Raw genomic sequence first — 22,625 nt, forward strand, 5'->3', positions numbered from 1 at the left:
AATATAAACAACAGAATTAAAGGCCCATTGAGTATCGCAGAATTGAGGAATGCCGAGAAATTTTATATAGGTACATACAAAAAACAAGTCTCACTACGGATCATATTAAGAACTTGGATATTATTGAAGAGAACGATTTATTGTACGTCGAAACCAGAGTTCTAAACAATCCAAAACTTAACACCGTCAATCGAGTCTTGTTATTACCTGGAGATAATTTTCTTGTTCGTCAATTGATTTGGGATGAGCATGATAAAAATCAACATGTTGGCATTTCCACAATTGTGACGTTGTTAAGACCACAATTTTGGATTCCGAAAGTTTTACAAAATGTCAAAAAGGTCATCAAAATATGTATTATTTGCCGCAGATATACGGCTAAACCTGCTATACCTCCGATCGCTAATTTACCTGCTGCACGAACGCAACCAGGAGCCCCATTTGCCGTCACAGGAGTTGACAACTTTGGACCATTATATACAAAAGACAATGGTAAAGTGTGGGTTACATTATTTACGTGTGCGGTTTATAGAGCAATACATCTTGAACTTGTTCATGACACGTCTACTGAAACTTTCATTAGATGTTTTCGACGTTTTGTTGCACGACGCGGCCGACCATTAAAAATGTATTCAGGTAATGAAACAAATTTTATTGGAACTATCAATATACTGAATGCTTTTGAAGATCACTTAGAGAAAATTCCAAAAATTAAATGGATTCGGAAACCACCAGCAGCAAGTTGGTACGGTGGATTCTTCGAACAAATGGTTCGTTGTTGCAAAGACAATATAAGAAAAACCCTGAGAAAGGCAAGAATTACAACAGATGAGTTGTCTACCATTTTATGTGAAGTAGAAGCACTTGTAAATTCTCGTCCTTTAACTTACATCAGCGAAGATCCTTATGATTTATGTCCAATTACACCGGATTTATTTTTGCATGAATTACGAAATCAGGAACTTCCCGAATTTCAAAATTTGGCCGGGAGAGCGGCTTATTTGTGTGAATTACGCCAGGAATTTAAGAAGCGTTTCATCGAAGAATATTTAACTTTACTATTAAAGAAGAGTCGCAAAACTACACGACCTTTACAAGTAGGTGAATTAGTATTATGTGAAGATTCGAATAAGAAACGCCAGAATTGGCCTATCGCACGCATAGTGGAAGTATTTACAAGTAGAGATGGTGTGATACGAATCAGCAAAGTTAAAATGCCAAAACGGTTTTATAATTAGGGCTGTTCAAAAACTATATCCTCTAGAATTAAATATAGATGTTCTTAAAAATGACCCAAAACCCGAGTTTAATCGTAATACGAACAATGAACCATCAAAAATAGATGGTTTCGTTGTAACCAGTAAAGGTAGAGTTATTCGACCTCCCATTAGATATGCGGAATAAGTTTATTTAGTAACATAATTTTAGTTTTAATTTAATTCTAAAATTATATTTATAATGTTTGATTATCTTTTCTGGGGGAGAATGTTACAAATCATTATATCTGATTATAATTTTAGTTGGCATAGTAACAATAATAAAGAAAAAGTATTGTCAATTTAATGTTTTGAAGGAAAATAAAAATATTAATTTAATCCTTCTTATTAACATTCTTATATTCTATCACTATCTCAACAACCACAGATATTCAACCTTTATCTATTGTCTATTGTCTTCATTTTCATGGCTACTTTCTGTCAGGAAATTTTAGTTTCCATGACAGAAGCAAAGTAGACTACGTTTCCTGCCGCTTGTCACTTTACTGGCCGCATCTGTCACTTTACCGGCCGCATCTGTGACATTGCTAAACGCCTATAATGACTCCTGTCATCAATCAATCAAAAGTTCTATATAAACATTGAAATTTGATAATGAAATACGATTTTGGGTAAAATTTAATACAAAACTCGTCAGTAAAATGACATTACTTGACTGGCAAAATAAAGTACTTTCGCAACCCAATATTCCCTTGCCAGTAATGTGTCATTTTCCGGACTTATATGTAAATAACCCTTATTTTTTTAAACGCTTGCAAAATTCGTAAAGCGAAATTTCAAGGTTACCGCACCCAGAGACAGCATTGCGATCCGTTTCACCGCAATAGGTGGGCGTTATGTAGATAGTTTATGATACAAAGTACATTTCACTGCACGAGTCGCAATTCTCATTATTGTATCAGTCAGTTTCCAAAAGCGCTACGAGTGGTGAAATTCATTTCATTCGTATGACAATGACGCACTTTTTGTTTTCATACCCCGTCATGGTCCTTTTGACGGTAATGGTTACCTTAGGTCTTCTAAAGTTGAAGTGTTGGCTCAGATGTGTCTATTTGGTTTCCCGTCTACCAGGGCCCCCTGTAACGTCATTAGTTGGTAACACTACCATACTGACAACCACAACCGGTAAGTTATAGGTACGTAAGTTACAAAGAATGATTTGCTCCAAGGTTCTCATTTCAGAAACAATAAAGACGTTTCTTTCGTTGTCTAAACTATATGGACCGTTAGTTAGGCTGTGGGTTTGTTTAGTTCCATTCGTTGTGGTGAACAACCCTAGTGACATCAAGGCCATAATGGCAAACGCGAATCAGACACACAAAAATTTTCTATACACCCTGTTGGATAAGTTCTTTGGCCATGGCATTCTTACAAGTAGCGGTATGGCTTTAGGATCAATGATACTAACCATCCTCTTCCCGACATACTTACTTTAATCCTTGGTTTTCTCATGAACTAAAGCTTTTGGAAGTGTGCCAAAATTAATTGAATTTAGATGATTTCTTTATCTAGGAGCCAAATGGAAACATGACAGGAAACTTATAGAACCGTTCTTCCATCGAATGACACTCAACTCATTTATTACCACATTCGCCGAATCATCCGAGTTGGTAGTGGACGGTCTACAAGATAAAAGCGAAGTTAAGATAACCGACCTCATTAACATCTGCGTGCGAGGCATCCTGCACCGTAAGCCCTAAGAACGCTGCGTTAGAGTTACCACATTTGTCCTTTTTGTTTAGATACGATGATGGGCATTCCTCTCAGCGATCACGAGACCAAGTTAAGATCTCCATTCGTAACGTAACGCATTTCAAAGCTGCCGGTCAGATTAAATAACGTTTCCACTGTTGCAGAGGTCACCCCTTTATAATTTCGAGATTTCAGAGACCTCTGTACTTAATTGAAAATCTTTACCGATTCTCCTCCCTTTCCAATAACGAAACGCAACAGCAGACAAGCTTTAAAGAATTTGCTAGGGAGGTAGGTCGATAACCTTCACAGAACGTTTGATGAAAAACAACCATGCCAGATTTTAGACAAACGTCGGAGGAGTGAAAATAATTTGGAGTGGTGTCTTTTGGACCATTTGATCCGTGTCGCGAACACCACAGGCGAATTTACAGATGAAGATATTGTCGATCAAATTTGCACATTCATGCTTTCGGTAATAGAAGGTTTTCGTATAGGTAATGATTCAATTTGGCTTTAGGGACAAGATACTATAGCTGGCGCTGTAACGTTTACACTGTATAATTTGGCTAAGCACCCAGAAACGCAGCAGAAGGTGGTGGAGGAATTGGAAACTGTATTTAACAAACACTCTTTTATAAGTTTACGCAGCTTGAACGAAATGGTTTACCTCCAACAGTGCATAAATGAGTCGCTAAGACTATTTCCCAGTATACCGTTGATTTCTAAGAAATTGGTCGAGGACGTTCAACTAGGCAAGACAACAAAATCCATATCATTATGATAACAATGGTTTTTCAGAAAATTGTACACTGCCTGCAGGATTAAATATACTTATATTACCAATTGCTGTGCACAGACTAGAAGAGTATCATCCAGATCCAGAAAATTTTAACCCTGATCGATTTTCACGAGGAAATGTGAAAGCATTACACCCTTACTCTTTCATACCGTTTAGTGCCGGACCACGGAATTGCATAGGTGGGTTTGTATTTGCTACACCAAATTGCCAAAATCTATTAAGACACTTTACCGTTTGTTTGTGTGTCCTTTGACTACGGTCTTACATGTACCCTTTTCTTCATTTTATTGATAGCTAACGGAAACTATTGGTAACTACAAGCATGCTTCGAATAATCACTTGCAAAAACAAACAAAAGATCGTGAGGGCAACAAATCGATTAAAATCACCCTAGTCCAAGTAGTACAGGCTATACAGAGTGGCTCAACGAGAAGTATACAGAGGGCTTTTAGGGTATTAAATTAAAAAAAAAATTTTAGGGTATTAAATTTAGGAATTTCGAAAAATCCTCGAACACGTCAATTTTGTATTCGAGGGGGGACAACTTTTGGAATACAAATCACGAACCCAAGTCTTCACCCCTCTACGTAGGGAGCTTAATCCCTAAAATTTTAAATGGAATCCTATGGCAAATGGCACATTATTTGAAAGCCAATTTAATCGTGATTACTAATCTGTTTTGCTTTTTAAATTCTATTGATTCGTTTCGGAGATATTCGCATTTGAAATGTTTTTTTTCTAAAAAAAACAAAACAAATGCGATCTAAGTCACCTTGTATTAAAACGAGTATTAAAATTTTTAAATTTTAGTACAAGGTTTAAATTGTGCAAAAAATAACATATAACTTTAAACACACAACATTTATTTCAATAAAATGCTCAAATAGCCTTCCGCCTGCTTCCATGCAATAATAAAGATTTGCTTCAAAACGCTGCCGTACATGTTGCAAGATTTCAGGGGTAATCGCTCGAAATTGTTGAGTTATACCATAGTGTATTCTATTTTTACACTATGGTTATACGTGCTCGCAACCCTTGTAATGTTCCGGGCGGAGTAGCATAAACTTTATTCTTTAAATATCCCCACAAGAAGTAATCTAAAGGACTTAAATCAGGGAAAAAAACCATTTCAAATGCGAATATCTCCGACACGTATCAATAGAATTTAAAAAGCAAAGTAGATTAGTAATCACGATTAAATTGGCTTTCAAATAATGAGCCATTTGCCATAGGATTCCATTTAAAATTTTAGGGGTTCGAGAATTTTTCGAAATTTCTAAATTTAATACCCTAAAATTTTTTATTTTTTTTAATTTAATACCCTAAAAGCCATCTGTATACTTCTCGTTGCGCCACTCTGTATAATATTTTTTAACAAAAAAAATTAGTTACCGGGCGAAACAAGGCAGGTGAAATGATTAGAAATGGGAAAAAAATAATTAAAACAGCTGAATTTTTCCGCGGGTGAAATCACGGGGGTTGAAAGGGGTGGAAACTGGTATTTTGCATTTGTGGCGAAACTATTAATTTCAGACTAAAATGTTTAATGTAAAAGTTATAGAGATTAAAAAAGGAGCAACTTTGTATCTTCACTATTAACACGTAACCTCCAATTTTCCTAGAAAAACCGGAAAAACCTTTTTTTTTCGATTTTCACTCTTATGTTTACGAAGAAAAGTCGTAGGGGTTTGAAATTTGGAGTAAAGCTTGTTGTATGATAAAAAAGGAGACAATTTTTTTGGACCCGTAAAGTTGAACCGTTTCCGAGATCTCACGATTTCTGGAAAAAACACCTCTTTTTCAAGGGGATGAAAAATCTATTTTTTTCACCGAACAAAGGTGAGCGGGGTAGCAAAATTTTTGGGAAGACTTATATTTTAATAAACGAAAATAAAAAATTTTATTCGTATAGCAAAAATTCGAGAAAATCCCCAAAAACTGGAAAAATAGTTTTAAGATATACCTACACGGTTTTTGACATGATAAATCAACGTGTTGGATGTTAATAAAGATTTTTTCGAAATCTGTCTTCTTCCTTCTCTTTAAGTTTGCTTAAATATTCTCTTTTGTTATCTTATGTTCAACTGTTTTAGTTAAAACATCTTTATTATTTCTTTTTTTTGCATTTTTACCGCAATAAAAGCAATTCGAAATAAAATCGAATTATCTTGCTTCCCGATTCCTGAACAATTTGTTTTTGTTCACTGACTCTTCTTTCTGCCTATTTTATAGCTGATGCAATTGCGCGTTGGGCCTGTTGATAAACTTGCAAAATCTGCAATAAGGACGTTAATTTTACAGGCCAAAGCAAATGGTTTGAGATGTAAAACCTGGAATAAACTTCGTGAGGATTTTATTCACAATTCCTGTAAATTAACGATCAACAGGCCCAGCTTAATCCCATCAGCTGCAAAACAGGCACGAAAAAGAGTTAGGGAACAAAAACAAATGGTTCAGGAAGCAAAAGAAATCCATTTTATTTCGAATTGCTTTTATTGCAGTAAAAATGCAGAAAAAAGAAATAATAAAGATGTTTTAATTAAGGCAGTTGGGCAGTAGGAAACAAAAGAAAATATTTTATCAACATTAAAGAGGAGAGAGAAAACAGATTTTAAAAACTTTTTATTAGCGCGGATACGATACGTTAATTTAGTTGCAAAAAAAGCTATTTACCTACTATGTCAAAAACGATAAATCTTAATACTGTTCCCCCAGTGTTTGCTGCTTTTCTTAAAATGTTTCTATTGGAATAATATTTGTTATTTTTGATTATTAAAATGTAAGTCCTTACGACAATTTTACTACCCTGCGCACCTCTGTACGATGAAAAAATATATTTCTCATCCCCTTGAAAAAGAGGTAGTTTTTTTTCAGAAATCGTGAGATCTTGGAAATGGTTCAACTTTACGGGCCCAAAAAATTATCTCCTTTTTTTTATCATAAAACAAACAATGTTTTCTCTAAATTTCAAACCCCTACGACTTTTTTTCGCAAAAATAATAACAAAAAACGAAAAAAACACTTTTTCCGCTTTTTCAAGGAAAATATTGCAGACACAAAAGTTGTTCATTTTTTATTCTCTATAACTTTTACATTGAACATTTGCGCCTAAAATTAATAGTTTTGCCACAAATTGCAAAATATCACTTTCCACCCCTTTCAACCCCCGGGATTTCACCATATAGAGTGACTACTTCCTTATTCTACCATTTGGTCCCACTGTTTTTCTCAAACCCGATTGTTAATGGACATGCATTGGGCTATATTGAATACGGGACGAATACTCTCAAGAATAGTGCAGATGTTTGGCAAGTTGGAGCTTACGTGGAAGGAGGAAGTTTCTGGGAAATTTACGGACCGTCATAAAAATCATTTTTTACAACGAACCAAGTGATTCGTCGAAACCTTTGTAACTGCTAGTATCGTTTACCAGTTATAGTGGATTAATTTAAGATTTTTTAAAGGTTATAAATTGGCTTACATGGAAATAAAGACCATAATAGCAACGATCCTTCGGCACTACGTAATTTCAGTTCCTAGTGATCACGAGTTGGAGTTGTCGTATAAAGTCGTTCTTAGAGCCAAACGCATGGTAATGACATTCACCAAGGCTGTAAAATACATGTTTTGTAATGTTGGCCTATAATTTTTTATTAAATTGGACAAGAAGGAGGCATCGCTGTTTCTTTGATACCTACATATAACATCACAGGTGGTATCAGAAAAGCCTTCGATTTGAATCTCTCGAGGGGTTATAAATACAAGCAAGGCAAAAAAATGCCCATGCATACAAGAGGGGGAGGGGGTGGTAAGATGCGTTACCTTGGAGTACTTTAAAATGTGTAATTATGTAATTCCTCTTCGGAAGAATTATCGAAGGGATTGGAAGCTTGTAATGAATCTTTTAAATATGTAACAATTATTAAATTACGTCGGCTCAATCGTCAGATATTGGATGTCTAAAAAAAATGCACCAAGATAACCAAGCGCTAGCAAAATGGCGTATCACTTACGTGTAAAATTCCCAATCAGAACGTAAATGCAGATCGAAACAACCCCAATCTCGAAGTCACAACTAATCGGAGAATCATCAGATAGAACACTTCTATGTAAATGTTCAAACCACCTTAAGAGCCATTGGCTTTCGACCAACGTGCCGACCGAAAACGGAAAAAGACGGAATGGAAGTTTCAATGCGCTGTCATCTCTGCGCGGAAAATTGCGTGGTTAAATTCCATCAATAGGTGGAGCCATCTATCAAATCGCTTCAAATGTTACGGAGTTTCTTCGAGAAGTAGTAAACCGTAAACAATAATAATACTTTGTAAGGTAGAAAATAAATCGTTACAAGCCTTACCTCTAAAGTTCATAGAAGGTTTCCTTTCGGAAAAATGAATATGTAAGATTTTTTGTACGGAATAAACTCAAATTTGCGAATGAAACTTTATGTGCTATGTAGAAAATTACTTATATCTACGGCTGTTATGTAATAGGATAATTATAAATCAGGTTACAACATAATAGTAATACCTGCATTATTTACTGTAGTAGATGAATTTAAAAATATCATACATGTAACGGTAGCTCCAAATTTGCATTTAATTTTTTTCGAAATTTCGTTGTGACATTTTGAGAATTCTAAAGGTAGAACAATTATAGATTACATATCAGAAAATGTTTCTACGTAATTTCAATTGAATAAAGTATTGTTCTCTTGATTAGTTTCGGAAACCTAGGCGACAAGATGTCTGGAATCGCGATCATATACAATCACTCTTAATTAGAAGTAATTAGTTACAAATGCGAACTCAGTGTGATATCATGCAGTGGCGTAAAACTGCAAACTTGGCATATTTCAGAAATACGTTTAAACGTTTAAAAATCTGTAAAAACTTGTAACTTCTAGAATGTTCCGTTTTAATATGTAATTTCCATTAGGTATGTGCTTTAGGACTTTAAACATTAAAAACTGTAATTGATGTTATAGCCAGAAGATGACCTTTGGTGGAAACTAGTCTCTTTTGTGTCTTTTTAAATTAAATTAGTAAGAGGAAGGATTTGTGTTTCAATTACTGATTCAATTAAAAAAATAACTACACATAAATGCCTATACGCACGCAAATATAAGGTACCTATAGCACGGACACATACTAATTAAACGTAAGTGGCGATTTTCAACAGAATATTAACAAAATAAACCCCTAAAGAGCATCTGAAAAAGCGACAGAGCACCTCGGTGTGACCCTACGGAATCATTGGATTTAACCCATTCCCAATAGGCTTATTACTTGTGGCATATAGGTCAAAATTTTGAACCAAATCGATCCAAGCGTTTGACAGCTTTCGTTCACGGACGGACGGACCGACGGGCCCCATAGACTCCCCTATAGAGCTTGCACCGCTTAACAATAAACTATTATTATTCCAACAGGGAAACCTAACGAAGGACAAAATTTAGCCACAAAAAAACTAAATGTTATATACCAGACCAGACTATACGATGCAAAATGCAGAACATAAGCTAATATTACTCCAGTAACTAAATGAAAATGAACAAAATTAGGAAATGACTGAAATGGATTCTTTTGTGTGTTGGGACCAGAGCTGGACAGTATTCGATTTTGTAAATACTTTTTAGTATTCAAATACTTTGTAATTAATTTCTTTTATGGAAGCAGTATTTGGATTTGTAACTCAAATACTTTCACACATATTTAGTATTCGAATACTTCGCCTAGTATTTGAATACTTAACCTTCCTCTTTTTACCAAAAATCGACTACTCCAAAATTTCTAGGGAAATTAATTAATTTTGGTGCGTAGAATCCAAAACAATTCGTACTTTTTCGATCAGACTTCTCAATCAAAAGTTATAGACTAGAAACAAATTTCGAAAGAAAATTCAAAGGGCTGTAACTTTTGAACTAGTAGCCCAATCTTGGAACTGTTTGAAATTATGGATTCTACAGGCCACATTCTATAAGAAAATTTTTTTCCGGGTCCATCTGAGACAATTTTTTTTCGGGTCTCAAAAAAAGGCAGTGTATAACCTTACTTTTTTACCAAAAATTGACTGTACCAAAATTTCTCGAGAAAACACTTTTTCTTATTAATTTTGGTGCGTAGAATCCAAAACAATTCGTACTTTTTCGATTAGACCTCTCAATCAAAAGTTATAGACTAGAAACCAATTTCGAAAAAAAAATTCACAGGGCTGTAACTTTTCAATTAGTAGCCCAATCTTGGAACTGTTTGAAATTATGGATTCTACAGGCCACATTATATAAGAAAATTTTTTTTCCGGGTCGATCTGAGACAATTTTTTTTCGGGGCTCAAAAAAAGGCAATGTATAACCCTCCTTTTTTACCAAAAATCGACTGCACCAAAATTTCTCGGGAAAACACTTTTTCTTATTAATTTTAATAATAATAATAATAGTATTTTATTCCATAGACAAACTAGTTTGTGTGGAAATTGTCAACAAATATTTAAATTACGAGTATTAAGTATTATATAGGTAAAAAACAAATTACACATTAAATAGCGACAAACAAGTTACATTAAACAGTAAGATATTCACTTATATCATAGTGACATTTGTCAACTAGAAACAAATATAATTTTTCTTTAAAGATTGATAATTGCCTACAGTTACGTATTATGTGAGGTAAATGGTTATAGATCTTAATTCCCAGATTGGAAGGTGAATTGATTCCAATTTTTGTCTTAGTGAAATGTGGTCGAAGATTATCATTACCTCGGATATTGTATTGATGTATATCCTTACTTTTAACCATCTTGTTAGAGTTGACATAAATATATTGACAGATTTCAATTATATACAATTCTGTTAGAGTGAGAATTTTATGTTTTTTGAAGAATCCTCGACAAGAATCAAATTTGCGAATATTTGCAAGTGTTCGGATAATTCTCTTTTGAGAGAGAAAGACGCAACGAGAATAAGGGGATGGTCGCCATAAACAAATTCCGTAACGAATGATAGAAGCTACTGATGCGTGGTAGATCGGAATTAATTGTGGTAGTGTAAATATAGTACGTAAGTTTCTAAATAAATAATTAGTTCTATTTAACTTATTGACTATATTAGTACAATGTACTTGCCAATTCAAATGTGCATCTATATGTAAACCTAGAAATTTTGTGCTGGTCGCTTCCTGTAATTTAAATTGATTAAAAGTTAAAGTTATGTTTTGTACATTAGATTGGAGGTGACGGAACCTGATAAAATTACTCTTCTTCTCACTTAGAGTGAGCGAATTAGATGAAAACCAATCATATAGCTGAGATAAATTTTTGTTACATATGTTTTCTAAAGATTTATCCCATTCGTCAGAAATTAATAAGGATGTGTCATCTGCGTACAGAATGCAATGTGCCTCTTCGTTCAGGTGAAGGTGGATATCGTTCATATAGAAAAGGAATAGAACTGGCCCTAGCACGGATCCTTGCGGTACACCTATATCAACAACTGCCTCTTGTGATGAATACGATTCACGAACTCCGTTGTTACAATAATCTATTACCACTTTCTGTTTACGATTTTTGAGAAATGATTCAAGCCACTTGTGTGCTAGTCCTCGCACCCCACACCTGTCCAATTTACACATCAATTTATCAACATTGACACAGTCGAAAGCTTTTGTGAGGTCGCAAAATATACCAACTGGATATTGCCCCTTGTCGATATATGACACTAATCTGTTGTAAAAAGAATGTAAGGCGCCCGTGGTTGACTTTTTTGGCTGAAATCCGAACTGGTTGGAAGAAATCAAGTTGAATCTAGCAGCAAATGATTGTAATCTGTCTAAATAACAATATTCGAAAATTTTTGAAAAGACTGAGCTCAGCGATATAGGACGGTAGTTTTCCATATCACTAGGATCGCCTTTCTTATAAATAGGTATAATGTTACTAGTTTTTAATTGACTTGGGAATTTGCCACTTGCAAAAGATAAGTTGACTAGAATTGCTAAAGGTTTCCCTAATGCTGAGGCTATTTTTTTAATGAGGGCTGGAGGTATTTCATCATTACCCGCCGAATACTTGTTTTTTAATTTTGTGCCAATAAGTAAGCAAAGTTCTTCTTCAGAGAATGGAAAAAGTGCTAGTGTGAAATTGTTACGGAACTTAACACTGTGGTTAGCAATGTGTGAGTGACTTGATTTTTGTACTAGCAGTTGGGCTATCTTGCAAAAGTAATCATTAAAATTATTAGCTAATTGGTTTGGGTTAGAAACTATTTTGTTATTAATATTTAATGATAACTTTTGATGCCCGTGATTAGCATTAGACACATTTCTGACAATAGACCAGACGGTTTTAGAAACATTACTTGAATTAGCAACTTGAGATTGATAATATCTTCTTTTAGAATTTTTAAGCAACAAAAAATGTTTTTGTTTCTTAGCAGTGTAAATTTCAGATAGCTCGGGATATTTTTTTGTTAACATAAATAAATCACGAAGGTTATGAGATGATTTTCTGACTTCGTCGCTCACCCATTTATGAGAGAGCCGAGTAAAACGTACCTTTTTTAAAGGAAAATGTATATTAAAATGATATTGGAACTCATTATAAAAGAGTTGATATGCTTCATCTATATCTGCGCATTGATGAAGCTTCCTCCAATTTATGTTCCCAATGGCTTGTTTGAAATTGTTTATATTCTCCAGGTAATATTTTCGCATAAGTTTGGAGTGCTTTTCTTCGGGGAGAAGGTTTGCACTAATATTAGATTGAAACAGAATTGACCTGTGGTCCGATATGCAATTATCTAGAATTAGGTGTTGACCGCAATTTTCATAGTTTACATATAAATGATCGAGCGTATTGTTTAGTCTCGTAGCTTCTTTTATTATCATTCGAAGGTTGAATGTGCTTAGTAGGTGTATGAGGTTAGTATATTCTAAAACGTCTCGCCGAGGATCCACGTTGAAATCCCCATTCAGCAGGATTTTGTATCCCGGTTTATGTAAAAAGTTTAACACGTCGTTAAGATTTTGAAGAAATGTATCAAAATTACCTACCGGACTGGGAGATCTATATAAAGATATTAGCAGAACTTTATCTCGAGGTGATGGATGCCAGCACAGGCAGCAAATTTCAATATGCTTTTCTAAGCAAAAAGCGCTCAGATCTATTGGCTTCACTTGAAGACCCGCTCTATGCCAAATTCCAACACCTCCTCCTTTATGAGATGATCTGGAAAAATGAGTTCCTAAAACAAAGTTATTAAAATATGTAGGCAGCTCGTCAGTGCATGATTGTTGGAACCATGTCTCACAAATACAAATAAAGTTCATAGTCTTACAGTATTGATCATTGTCAACAAATTCACTCATGATGTAGTTTATTTTGTTTTCCGAGAGCGCTCTGCAGTTGAGTTGTAGAACATCGGGTTTATACATTGCGTCAATGTGGATTTCGACTCCATTTTCATTAGCTGAGCTTTCAGTTGTTGGGGGAGATGTTGATTGAATTATAGATGATGTTATTGGGTTCGTGGTGGTTGAGGACTCCTCTGAGCTCTTTCCAACTACCAGGTTTTGGTTGGTCACTGGACAGTAGGAAGTGTGGGGCGCCGATGAAAAAACCGCTTCACAAGAATTCCATTGGGCCAGAAATTACCATCCATCGCCGTTACTAAATTTTTAAAGTCGATTGTAACTTTAAAAGAAGCATGGTTTGACTCATTGTTAGTTTTTATATCTTCACAGACGACTTCTGGAAAGTGTTTCTTTAAAAAATTGGATACGTTTTCACAAGTTGTTTCCTTGTGTAGTCTACTGACAAAGAGATAAGCTTTTTTGGGTATAGCCTTTAAATCGTGACTTTCTCCAACCGCACATTCTTTACTGCCAACGATGAAGTTGTTGTCCTGTTTCGGTTTTCGTTTTACAACAGTGCTCCACGAGTTTTCATCTCCCGAAAGCTTCAGAACCGATTGGTTTTGGGGTCAGTATAGGGGTGGCGTGCTGCTCATTCCCTGCTTTTTGTACTGGTATCTTGGGCGACTGGGGTTGATTTCCAGTCGGGTTCCCACGGACACTAGTTTTTTGTATAGATTTCGATGGTGCTTCTGTTCTCGAAGTAGAAACAACTTTCATATTTATAATCGTGGGTTTTATTTGCGAATTGTTGTTTGATATCACTGCTTGACCTCGATGGGAATCACGGATAGGGGTCATCAAGGTCGAAATTTCACATTTTTCTTCTAACAGCTTGATTTTGTCGTTTAAGATGTTAATTATTTGATTTTTGTCCCTGATAATAGCTTTCAGATACTCCACTTCACTTACTTTACTATTTGGTATACAAATAGAGTCATTATTTGTACTTACATCGCAACAGATGACATTCTCGCTATCTATCACAGTAATTGTTTTAAGTTTGGTTTTGGCGCAGCTCTCATGGTAGTAGCTTTCACAAGACACACACCTCACTCTTTTCTTTATAGCATTTTTGTTGCAAACTGCACAAATTGCAGCAGCGTTTAAATCCGTCACTTCATGGTCAACTGCCATGATATTCCTTTTTTGGTGCGTAGAATCCAAAACAATTCGTACTTTTTCGATCAGCCTTCTCAATCAAAAGTTATAGACCAGAAACCAATTTCGAAAGAAAATTCAAAGGGCTGTAACTTTTGAACTAGTAGCCCCATCTTGGAACTGTTTGAAATTATGGATTCTACAGGCCACATTCTATAAGAAAATTTTTTTTCCGGTCGATCTGAGACAATTTTTTTTTCGGGGCCAAAAAAAAGGCAGTGTATAACCTTCCTTTTTTACCAAAAATCGACTGCACCAAAATTTCTCGGGAAAACACTTTTTCTTATTAATTTTGGTGCGTAGAATCCAAAACAATTCGTACTTTTTCGATCAGACTTCTCAATCAAAAGTTATAGACTAGAAACCAATTTCGAAAGAAAATTCAAAGGGCTGTAACTTTTGAACTAGTAGCCCAATCTTGGAACTGTTTGAAATTATGGATTCTACAGGTCACATTCTATAAGAAAATTTTAGGTACCTCCTATATAATAATATAATAATAATAATACGGTTTTACTCCCCTTAAATTTGTATATAACAATAGAAATATAAAAAAAGCTAACCCCATACAAAGTATAACTTGATTTTTTAAGTAGTATTAAGCCTTTTATCTAGTATACTATTTTAAATTTTTAATGTATTTGAGTGACAAGTATTTGAATACTTTTTACTGTATTTGAATACTTTTTACTGTATTCGAATACTTTTGAAAGTATTCGAATACTTTTTATAGTATTCGAATACCTTTGATAGTATTAGAATACTTTTGAAAGTATTCGAATACATTCTAAAGTATTTGAATACTTAAGTATTTGAATACTTTTCAATGTATCTGTATCTAGTATTCGCTTGTGCTGGACGTAAAAGTATTTAGTATTCAAATACTTTTTGAAAGTATTCTGCCCAGCTCTGGTTGGGACGTGAATTCAGTACAGAAAACCATTAAACAAACCTACGATAAATTTAGGCAAAACAACTCGTCTCGTAAAATGGTAAATTGCATGTACAAAAAAGAACACGGACACAGCAAAGTGCTACTCCAACATCGACTTCAATTAATTGAACACGAAAAGTACATGTGAGAATGCTCGGTTATAGTCCATTATCGGCCAATCAAATCATATTATAAATAGAGGAAATGTTAATAAGAGCACCCCTTTCTTGTATATTGCTAAGACACAAGGGCTATATTCCGCAGAAGATGAGCAAGCAACATATGCAGCCCAGAATCAAGTTGCATGCGGTATTCCTTCCAGAGAACTGTTAAGTCGAAGCATACAGAACAACAACACACTGATAATAAACTTCCTTGTGAATACATAAATAAATTGAAGTCTTTATTCCCGTCTTCGTTATACATATTGAATGAGAGTTTATGACTTCATCTTCGTGAATAATAGCATAATATAAACTAATAGCTATCATTAAATTCTCTCCTAATAATATACTATATTACTTGTCAGCTTAGCGCGAGGTTTCTCATTTCTTTAGAGGACTCAGTCATCACTTTGGCGCCTCTATGCGTTGATCAATTTGAGGTATTGTGTCATGCAATAGTTAAACTGTATTTGAGTCACATTTTTACTTGCTGATTCTATTTGGTTATTTGTATGGCCGCCCGGTGTTCCCTTTTTTTTCCCAAGTGAGCTCAAACTTGGAACACAACAGTTCATGTGTTTCTCCTGGTAATCCAGGTTTCAACCAACGTTTTAGCACATTATACCTTCACTGATAAACTGCGTACCTTGCCAATAGGAAAAAAATACTTAATTTGCTTAATATGACGCTTCTGTGGTCAAAGAGCGCTGCCTAGCATTAAATGTTACAAAGTTCTCCGTAAGTATTCCTGATCTATTCAAAATTATACACTTTAGTGTAATTAAATGATTTATTGTGCAGTAATTCCTAAATAGCCGTAATTATGCCATTAATTAACGTAGTGACGTTTGTTGAACGCGTGATAATATGTTTGCAATATGTTTTATTGCTAATAATGGATTTATTGCTTTAAAAAATAATTTATTTTACCCAAAATCGTCATGCAACCTTCATTTTTTTTACGATTTTTACTATGGGTTTCCATGGCGTTTAGTCCTATCTGTGAACAATAGTATCAATTCTTGAGTGACGGTAAATCGCGAATGTCAAGTCAATTATGGGTTATTAAGAATCACTTTGCACAAAATGTGGGGTACAGTTAGTGCGTGTTGAAAGTGTTTTTTTTTCATGAATTTGCAGTTTGATTAACGATCACTTTCAAAACTAGTTGTAAAATAATTATTTTCTGAAACTACTTTAGAAACAACTACTTTCGTCTCTAGAAAGGGTGAAGAAAATGTAATTTTCCTGCCTAGTGAGGAAAGTAAAAAAAACAATTGCTGCGTTAATCTTTATAATGGCATGTAAAATTGGAACATATACCCGGTATCTAGATTGCTATTTGTCAAATTTCATTATTGCATGCAATAGTTTTTAATTTTTGATTGTAGTTTCAGAAAAAAATTATGTGTAACTATGTGACTTGAGAAGAAAATGTTTTTTAACTCTCGTTCAATTGACAAACTTTGAACTCGAGTTGAAAAACCCCACGCTCTTCTCTAGTTGTACATGGAAGCCAAGTGATTGGGCGGAATCTTCCTATCTAACGGCGAAGAAATATTTTATTTAGTAAAACCCAAAGCATCGCGGTTAATTCCCCGTTTGGCATTCTGCAAAATTAGCGTTAAAAGTTCGCGAATATACACTCCCACTAACAAATCTTCAGCGATCAGTTGCTCCATTTTCCACAAAAGTGTTCCCAGAACAAAACTTACGGACAAAAGTCCTGTCACGGTCGCCAAATGTTATAATTACGCCCCTATTGAGCACTCACGAATGTAAATCTTTGTATTGCGATACACAGACGCCTTTAAACAGTGGAAATAAAACCAATTTAAGCATCTCGTTAAATTTTCACAACTTTTTTACAAAAATGTAATAAGAACATTTGTTTTACTGCATGTTACAATAGTCCAAATACACCAAACCCTGATTACTTCCATATACAGTGCGGAAAAAGGGGTGAAATCCACCCAGTTTTCAGGTTTCATTAAAAACGCTCGAACATGTCAATTTAGATTATATTTGCATTTTGATTGAATTTATTTGGTTATTTTGACATCTGACAGATGACGTCATCGACTTTTTTATAATGACTATATACCTAACCATAACACATTTTGAAATCGTTTCAGGATATTCCTGCAGATTTTCATTTTGTGTGAATTTATATTACTCATTAACGTAATTCGGACAGCACAAATTAACACAAAATGAGCTCAAAATTATGATATGCTTTAGACATTAATTCCATTCACTTGGACACTACACCAACGGATTATTTTCATTTTCCTATACGTATACGTATGAGTAGGTATCTTTTAGTTATTAGGACTTGGAAATTTTAAACAAAATCGTAATTAAATTACGCAATTAGGTGCCTACCTATATACAAACTGGAAATATAAATATGGTTGTTAGATGAAGCGGTGTGCGACAATTGTAAGCAATAAGATCAAGGCGAACGGCGTCAAATCAGTAACCATAAAAGCCAATCATAGAAATTAAATTAAAATACGCAATAATAATTCTATAATCACCGTGCAATACGCATACGATATCGCAACGATGAAGAATACAGTTTTCTCGACTTGGGCGTCCGTAATCATAATCGCGTTGATTTTGGCATATCTGCTGATCAGGCTATTTAAATTGGAGAACTGGCTCCGGGCCGTACGTTTGGTTCTTAGCCTACCGAGACCTCCGGCGGTTCCGGTTTTTGGTAACGTTTTAATGGTCAAAAATTGCACCGGTAAGTAAAAACACTAATATCGCCTCTAATTGGTCTTATTCGAAAATTGTTAGAGTTCCTCGACTTCTTAATCAATTCCAATCGTTATTACGGGCTACTAACTGGAGCGTGGATTTCTGTGATACCGATCGTTGTCATTATCGATCCTGAGCACGCTCGCAAAATTTTGCTCAACACGAAAGAGACTCAGAAGAACTTTATTTATACGTTTATGGATACGTTTTTGGGACATGGATTGCTCACTACCAGCGGTACGTAGACTCTTACTCCTTCTAACCCTCTGAAGTATGAATTGAATTCCAAACCACTAATTCATTGGGAAGATTTCATAATTTGATAATTTTTTACCTATAGGTACTTACAGAAAGTACTGTTTTGGGGTGCATGAGGGTTTTTTTGCAAATAAAGAAATTGAACCTTCCTTCGTCAAGTAAAATTTTGATTTTTTAAGTGAGTTTTTTTAAGTAACTGTATATGAAATCATTTTTAGTATCTGGTAACACTCCGAATGAAAAAACAACACAAACAAATTGATAAATAAATCAAATCTCAATCAACAACGTCACTACCTACTCTTATCGGATTAATTTTTTACCCGTAACTTTTTGTCAAACTTTTCTAATTGTTATATATAAATTATTAGAGGCTCATCAATGAAGTTAAACGGATCCAAACGAAGCAATTTAATTTGCACAGTAATAAATTGAAAATTGAATTGGTTTCTTCTGGGAAATGGATATTTCTTGGATTACCCTAGCTCGAATAAAATATAGGTTTGGATAGCCGTCGGATGTCTCAGAATTCCCACAATCGAATTTTTCAGACTCCGAATCGCTGCGTTTTTATAGTTTACTATGCAGGGTGTTCACTTTTTCGAGAACCATAAGAGCTACGAGGTCGGTTAAATTAGCAAACAATTTTTATTTTACAAGACTATTTTAATGTGCACGAAAGAATTTTTTTCATCCAGTGGTTCACAAACTATGGATAACACCCTAGATACCACCTTTGTTATTTTAAATGGAACTATATTTTTTATCCCGGAATGACCCTTAATTTCTTACGATTAATGACGCCTACAAAATGGATTCTTATTAACAAAATCCGACATCCGTAATAATAGAAAAAGAGTTTGGGTAATAAATGAAATCCTACGTACTTCTCAAATATGCCAATTCTGCATTTCTCAAACTACCGAATAACCTCACGCTTATTCCGTGGTTTAAAGTACATGAGGCTTTAGCTGTAATTACAGCGACATCTCGTTTCCAGACATCCGGAAGCCATTATGAAAACAATACTCTACAAAAATTAAAAGACGCAGAGACTTCAATTGCACTAAGTGTTCCTGAAATTCCACTATCTACATAATTTATTGGAAAATCGGCCCTCTAAACTTTGACACTGTACATTTTCTATAGTACAGTGATATTTATTAAGAAGTAGACATAGAGGTTTACCTGTATTCTTTTTCCCTATGTCTACTTTTAAAAAACAAAATCTCTTCTGAAGGGCGCCTAATTTTATGCAACCAAAATAACTTCTTAAGTCATATTAATTAAATTGAATATTGTTGCTTTGGCTTTACAGAAAATAAATCTCTTATACTCCTTAAACTGTTGCCGGCACTATACCAATTGAGAATATCAACATTTTTTCAGTTGAATACATCGCACACGAAAGAAAATTAAAACAACGGAAGCCAAAACAACAGTATTCAAATTAATTAATATGACAGCCAGATATTTATTTGTTTTAAGAAGTTATTTTGGTTGCATAAAATTAGGAGGCCTTCAGAAGAAATTTTGTCTTTTAAAAGTAGACATTGGGAAAAACAGTACACATAAATCCCTATTTTAGTTCTGGTACCAGCCAATAATGAAAGAATTCTTTGAGCTGTTCATCAGATTTCTTGAGGAGTAGTATCCGGAGGAATATGGTTTCAGGGTTCACTGGTGCATTCTCACCCTTAGACTTGAATCCTTGTGTAGTTATTACTCTATTTTTGCGGACAAGCTTGACTTTGTCAAAGGTTTTATTAACAAGGGTGAGCATTGAAGAATTTCCCATTTCAAAGTCATCTTCGGTGACTCCTGTGCTGATGGGCAACAGCGAAAGGATCATGGGATTGAAACCACTCAATAATCTTCTGAAGGGCTGCAAAGCCCAAACTACTTGGGCGTGGAAAGTTGAAATTTGGCATGTAGGTTCTTTGGGAAGTGTAGGGGCGCACGAAGTTCTTACGGGAACATGAAAAAATGGAATTTTACGTTTTCCAGTTTGCGAAAGATAGAAACTTGACATTTAAAATGAGAATTTCTTTGAAGAAACTGAAAGCACTTCCCGAAATTCCCACGGGAACGAGAAAAAACTGAATTTAGACAGAGGGTAATGTTTATGCGCGTACGAAGTTAAGGTTTCAAAAACATCCTCCCAAACAAATATTACTCATGTTAAGTTCGAGATTTTTATTTTGTCGATTGGAATAACAGTGAGATTTCGTAAGCTTCCCGCGTTTATCAATGGGGTATCTGTTCTAAATTGTATTTGTCGCCTCGTTATCTGGTTACGGTTTTGAATTACACGCTGGAAATCGGTAATGTGATGTTACTTTTACAATTCATCATATCAAATAATGCCTAATAAAAATTAAGCTGACGCCAGTTCAACCAATGAAAATTAGTAAAATGCCCCTGCCATGACTATTCCACCATGGCATGGGCGTTAAAAAATTTCTGGGTATTTAGAAGGGGGGTTATTTTCGCATGAGATCAAGGGATTCGCATATTGATAGTGGAGAGGTTTGGGTAACCGAGCGGCGAGTACGGTCCAGATAGATAGTTTGGTTAGGCCACCTTGTCAGAAGACGGTCTAAAACATGATTTTATTTTAGGGACGAAATGGAGAACGCACCGAAAACTTATACAACCCTTCTTCCACTTGAATACATTAAATTTATTCATCAACACATTCGCCGAGTCCTCCGAAATCCTTGTACAGGAGCTCCGGGGCAAGTCGGAGGTCAAAATGTCCACATTCATTAACGTCGTCGTGCTGAAGATCCTGCATCGTAAATGAAACAACCTCAATACGCATTTCTCGCTAGTTATATTAATTTTCAGGTGCGTTAATGGGAATACCCGTTCATGATCACGACACTCAAGCCATTTCCCCGTTTAACAAGTAAGTCGGTCACCTCTCGTAATAGGACCTGTTTAGAGATCGTGTTATTTAGAGGTCATCTCGTCGTGCTGCAAAGATTAACACGGCCCTGGTACATACTCGACAATATTTACAAATTTTCGTCAATTTCCAAATACGAATCGACACAGAGATTGACACTGAAGGAGTTTGCGAAGAAGGTAAGACTGAACGAAAAGCGCCCGTAAAAATCGGTACAGATTTTAGACGAACGTCGCGCGAACGTCGGCAAAGGTGAATGGTGCCTTTTGGATTCGTTAATTAAAGTTTCAGAAACAAATCCGCACTTTGATGATAAGAACATTGTCGACGAAATATGCACGTTTATGCTTGCCGTAACGCACTAGCTGTGGCAAACCTGCAGAGGGTCTCATGGTCGATTTTTTAGGGCCAAGACTCCGTTGGATCGGCCACATCATTCACGCTGTACAATTTGGCGAAACATCCCGAAATCCAGCAGAATGTCGTGGATGAATTGGACGCGGTGTTTCGCGATTACGGAGGAATTAACGGGGAAAGTCTGAATAAAATGGTGTACTTGGAACAATGTATAAAGGAAACGTTAAGATTATACCCGAGCGTCCCAGTTATTTCTAAGAAGTTGGTGGAAGACGTCCAGCTAGGTAAGCTTGGATGTCTTCGTATACTCGCGCTGTTCACGTTGGGGCTGTTACAGGAAAGTACACCTTACCGAAAGGCTTAAATGTACTTATATCCCTAATTGGCATGCAGCGATTGGAGGACTACTACCAAAATCCAAACAAGTTTGATCCAGAACGATTCGCACCAGGCAATCAAAAAGGTCTAAATCAGAATGCCTTTATTCCGTTCAGCGCAGGACCTAGAAATTGTGTAGGTAAGCGTCCCCAGTTTCTTCTCAGGAATGTTCCAGAAGAACTTTTTAGGATTCTTTCCAATGATAAATGAAATACCTAATGAAGGTTTTTAATTCGCCTGCTTTGTTTCAGCCAATAAATTCGCGTTAATGGAAATGAAAGCTATAATCGCAATGGTTTTACGTCACTTTAAAATTACACTGCCTCCCGATTATCAACTGCAACTACGGTATAGGGTAACACTAAGGGCCAGGGGTGGAATTCGGCTTAGATTGCAACCACGAGAACAAAGTGATCTCCGACAATAGTGTTTGTATCGAGTTTACAAAAAATAAAGTTTCAAGTATGGTGTTATTCATTAATTTGGTGCTTCAATGTCTTACCGGTTCCCTTTTCCCC

The 22,625-nt window shown here is 35.3% G+C and overlaps 2 protein-coding genes across 5 annotated transcripts; both read left to right on the forward strand.

Annotated features, from left to right (window-relative positions):
- Positions 1 to 2,142: 2,142 nt before the first annotated feature.
- On the forward strand, positions 2,143 to 7,445 carry LOC116168160 (probable cytochrome P450 4aa1). Of its 3 annotated transcripts, none has more exons than XM_031483833.1 (9): positions 2,143 to 2,413; positions 2,460 to 2,657; positions 2,790 to 2,966; positions 3,020 to 3,080; positions 3,134 to 3,260; positions 3,310 to 3,444; positions 3,490 to 3,724; positions 3,771 to 3,950; positions 7,236 to 7,445. In XM_031483833.1, exons 2-9 carry the CDS (start codon positions 2,573 to 2,575, stop codon positions 7,415 to 7,417), a joined length of 1,182 nt encoding a protein of 393 aa, XP_031339693.1. In that variant the 5' UTR covers positions 2,143 to 2,413; positions 2,460 to 2,572; the 3' UTR covers positions 7,418 to 7,445. The 3 variants fall into 3 exon arrangements, with proteins under 3 accessions (XP_031339693.1, XP_031339691.1, XP_031339692.1); XM_031483831.1 differs by having other exon boundaries at positions 2,143 to 2,402; XM_031483832.1 differs by lacking the exon at positions 7,236 to 7,445 and adding an exon at positions 4,066 to 4,231 and having other exon boundaries at positions 2,143 to 2,402.
- Positions 7,446 to 15,878: 8,433 nt separating this feature from the next.
- LOC116168159 (probable cytochrome P450 4aa1) lies at positions 15,879 to 22,588 on the forward strand. 2 transcript variants are annotated; one of them, XM_031483829.1, is made up of 10 exons: positions 15,879 to 16,175; positions 17,815 to 18,189; positions 18,243 to 18,440; positions 21,083 to 21,259; positions 21,312 to 21,372; positions 21,425 to 21,551; positions 21,591 to 21,725; positions 21,779 to 22,013; positions 22,067 to 22,246; positions 22,359 to 22,588. In XM_031483829.1, exons 2-10 carry the CDS (start codon positions 18,006 to 18,008, stop codon positions 22,532 to 22,534), a joined length of 1,473 nt encoding a protein of 490 aa, XP_031339689.1. In that variant the 5' UTR covers positions 15,879 to 16,175; positions 17,815 to 18,005; the 3' UTR covers positions 22,535 to 22,588. The 2 variants fall into 2 exon arrangements, with proteins under 2 accessions (XP_031339689.1, XP_031339690.1); XM_031483830.1 differs by lacking the exon at positions 15,879 to 16,175 and having other exon boundaries at positions 17,804 to 18,189.
- Positions 22,589 to 22,625: the final 37 nt, after the last annotated feature.

Source organism: Photinus pyralis, unplaced genomic scaffold, assembly GCF_008802855.1.
Source record: "Photinus pyralis isolate 1611_PpyrPB1 unplaced genomic scaffold, Ppyr1.3 Ppyr1.4_LG4, whole genome shotgun sequence".
Classification (NCBI taxonomy): Eukaryota; Metazoa; Arthropoda; class Insecta; order Coleoptera; family Lampyridae; genus Photinus; species Photinus pyralis.

What these genes read in the sequence shown, in the direction of transcription:
- LOC116168160 (XM_031483831.1), top strand. Translation starts at nt 2,225, where the DNA reads ATGACAATGACGCACTTTTTGTTTTCATACCCCGTCATGGTCCTTTTG. An exon ending in TTAAGATCTCCATTCGTAAC is followed by an intron (nt 3,081 to 3,133) that starts GTAACGCATTTC and finishes CCACTGTTGCAG; the next exon opens with AGGTCACCCCTTTATAATTT. An exon ending in GGTCGAGGACGTTCAACTAG is followed by an intron (nt 3,725 to 3,770) that starts GCAAGACAACAA and finishes ATGGTTTTTCAG; the next exon opens with AAAATTGTACACTGCCTGCA.
- LOC116168159 (XM_031483829.1), top strand. Translation starts at nt 18,006, where the DNA reads ATGAAGAATACAGTTTTCTCGACTTGGGCGTCCGTAATCATAATCGCG. An exon ending in AATGGTCAAAAATTGCACCG is followed by an intron (nt 18,190 to 18,242) that starts GTAAGTAAAAAC and finishes GAAAATTGTTAG; the next exon opens with AGTTCCTCGACTTCTTAATC. An exon ending in GCCATTTCCCCGTTTAACAA is followed by an intron (nt 21,373 to 21,424) that starts GTAAGTCGGTCA and finishes CGTGTTATTTAG; the next exon opens with AGGTCATCTCGTCGTGCTGC.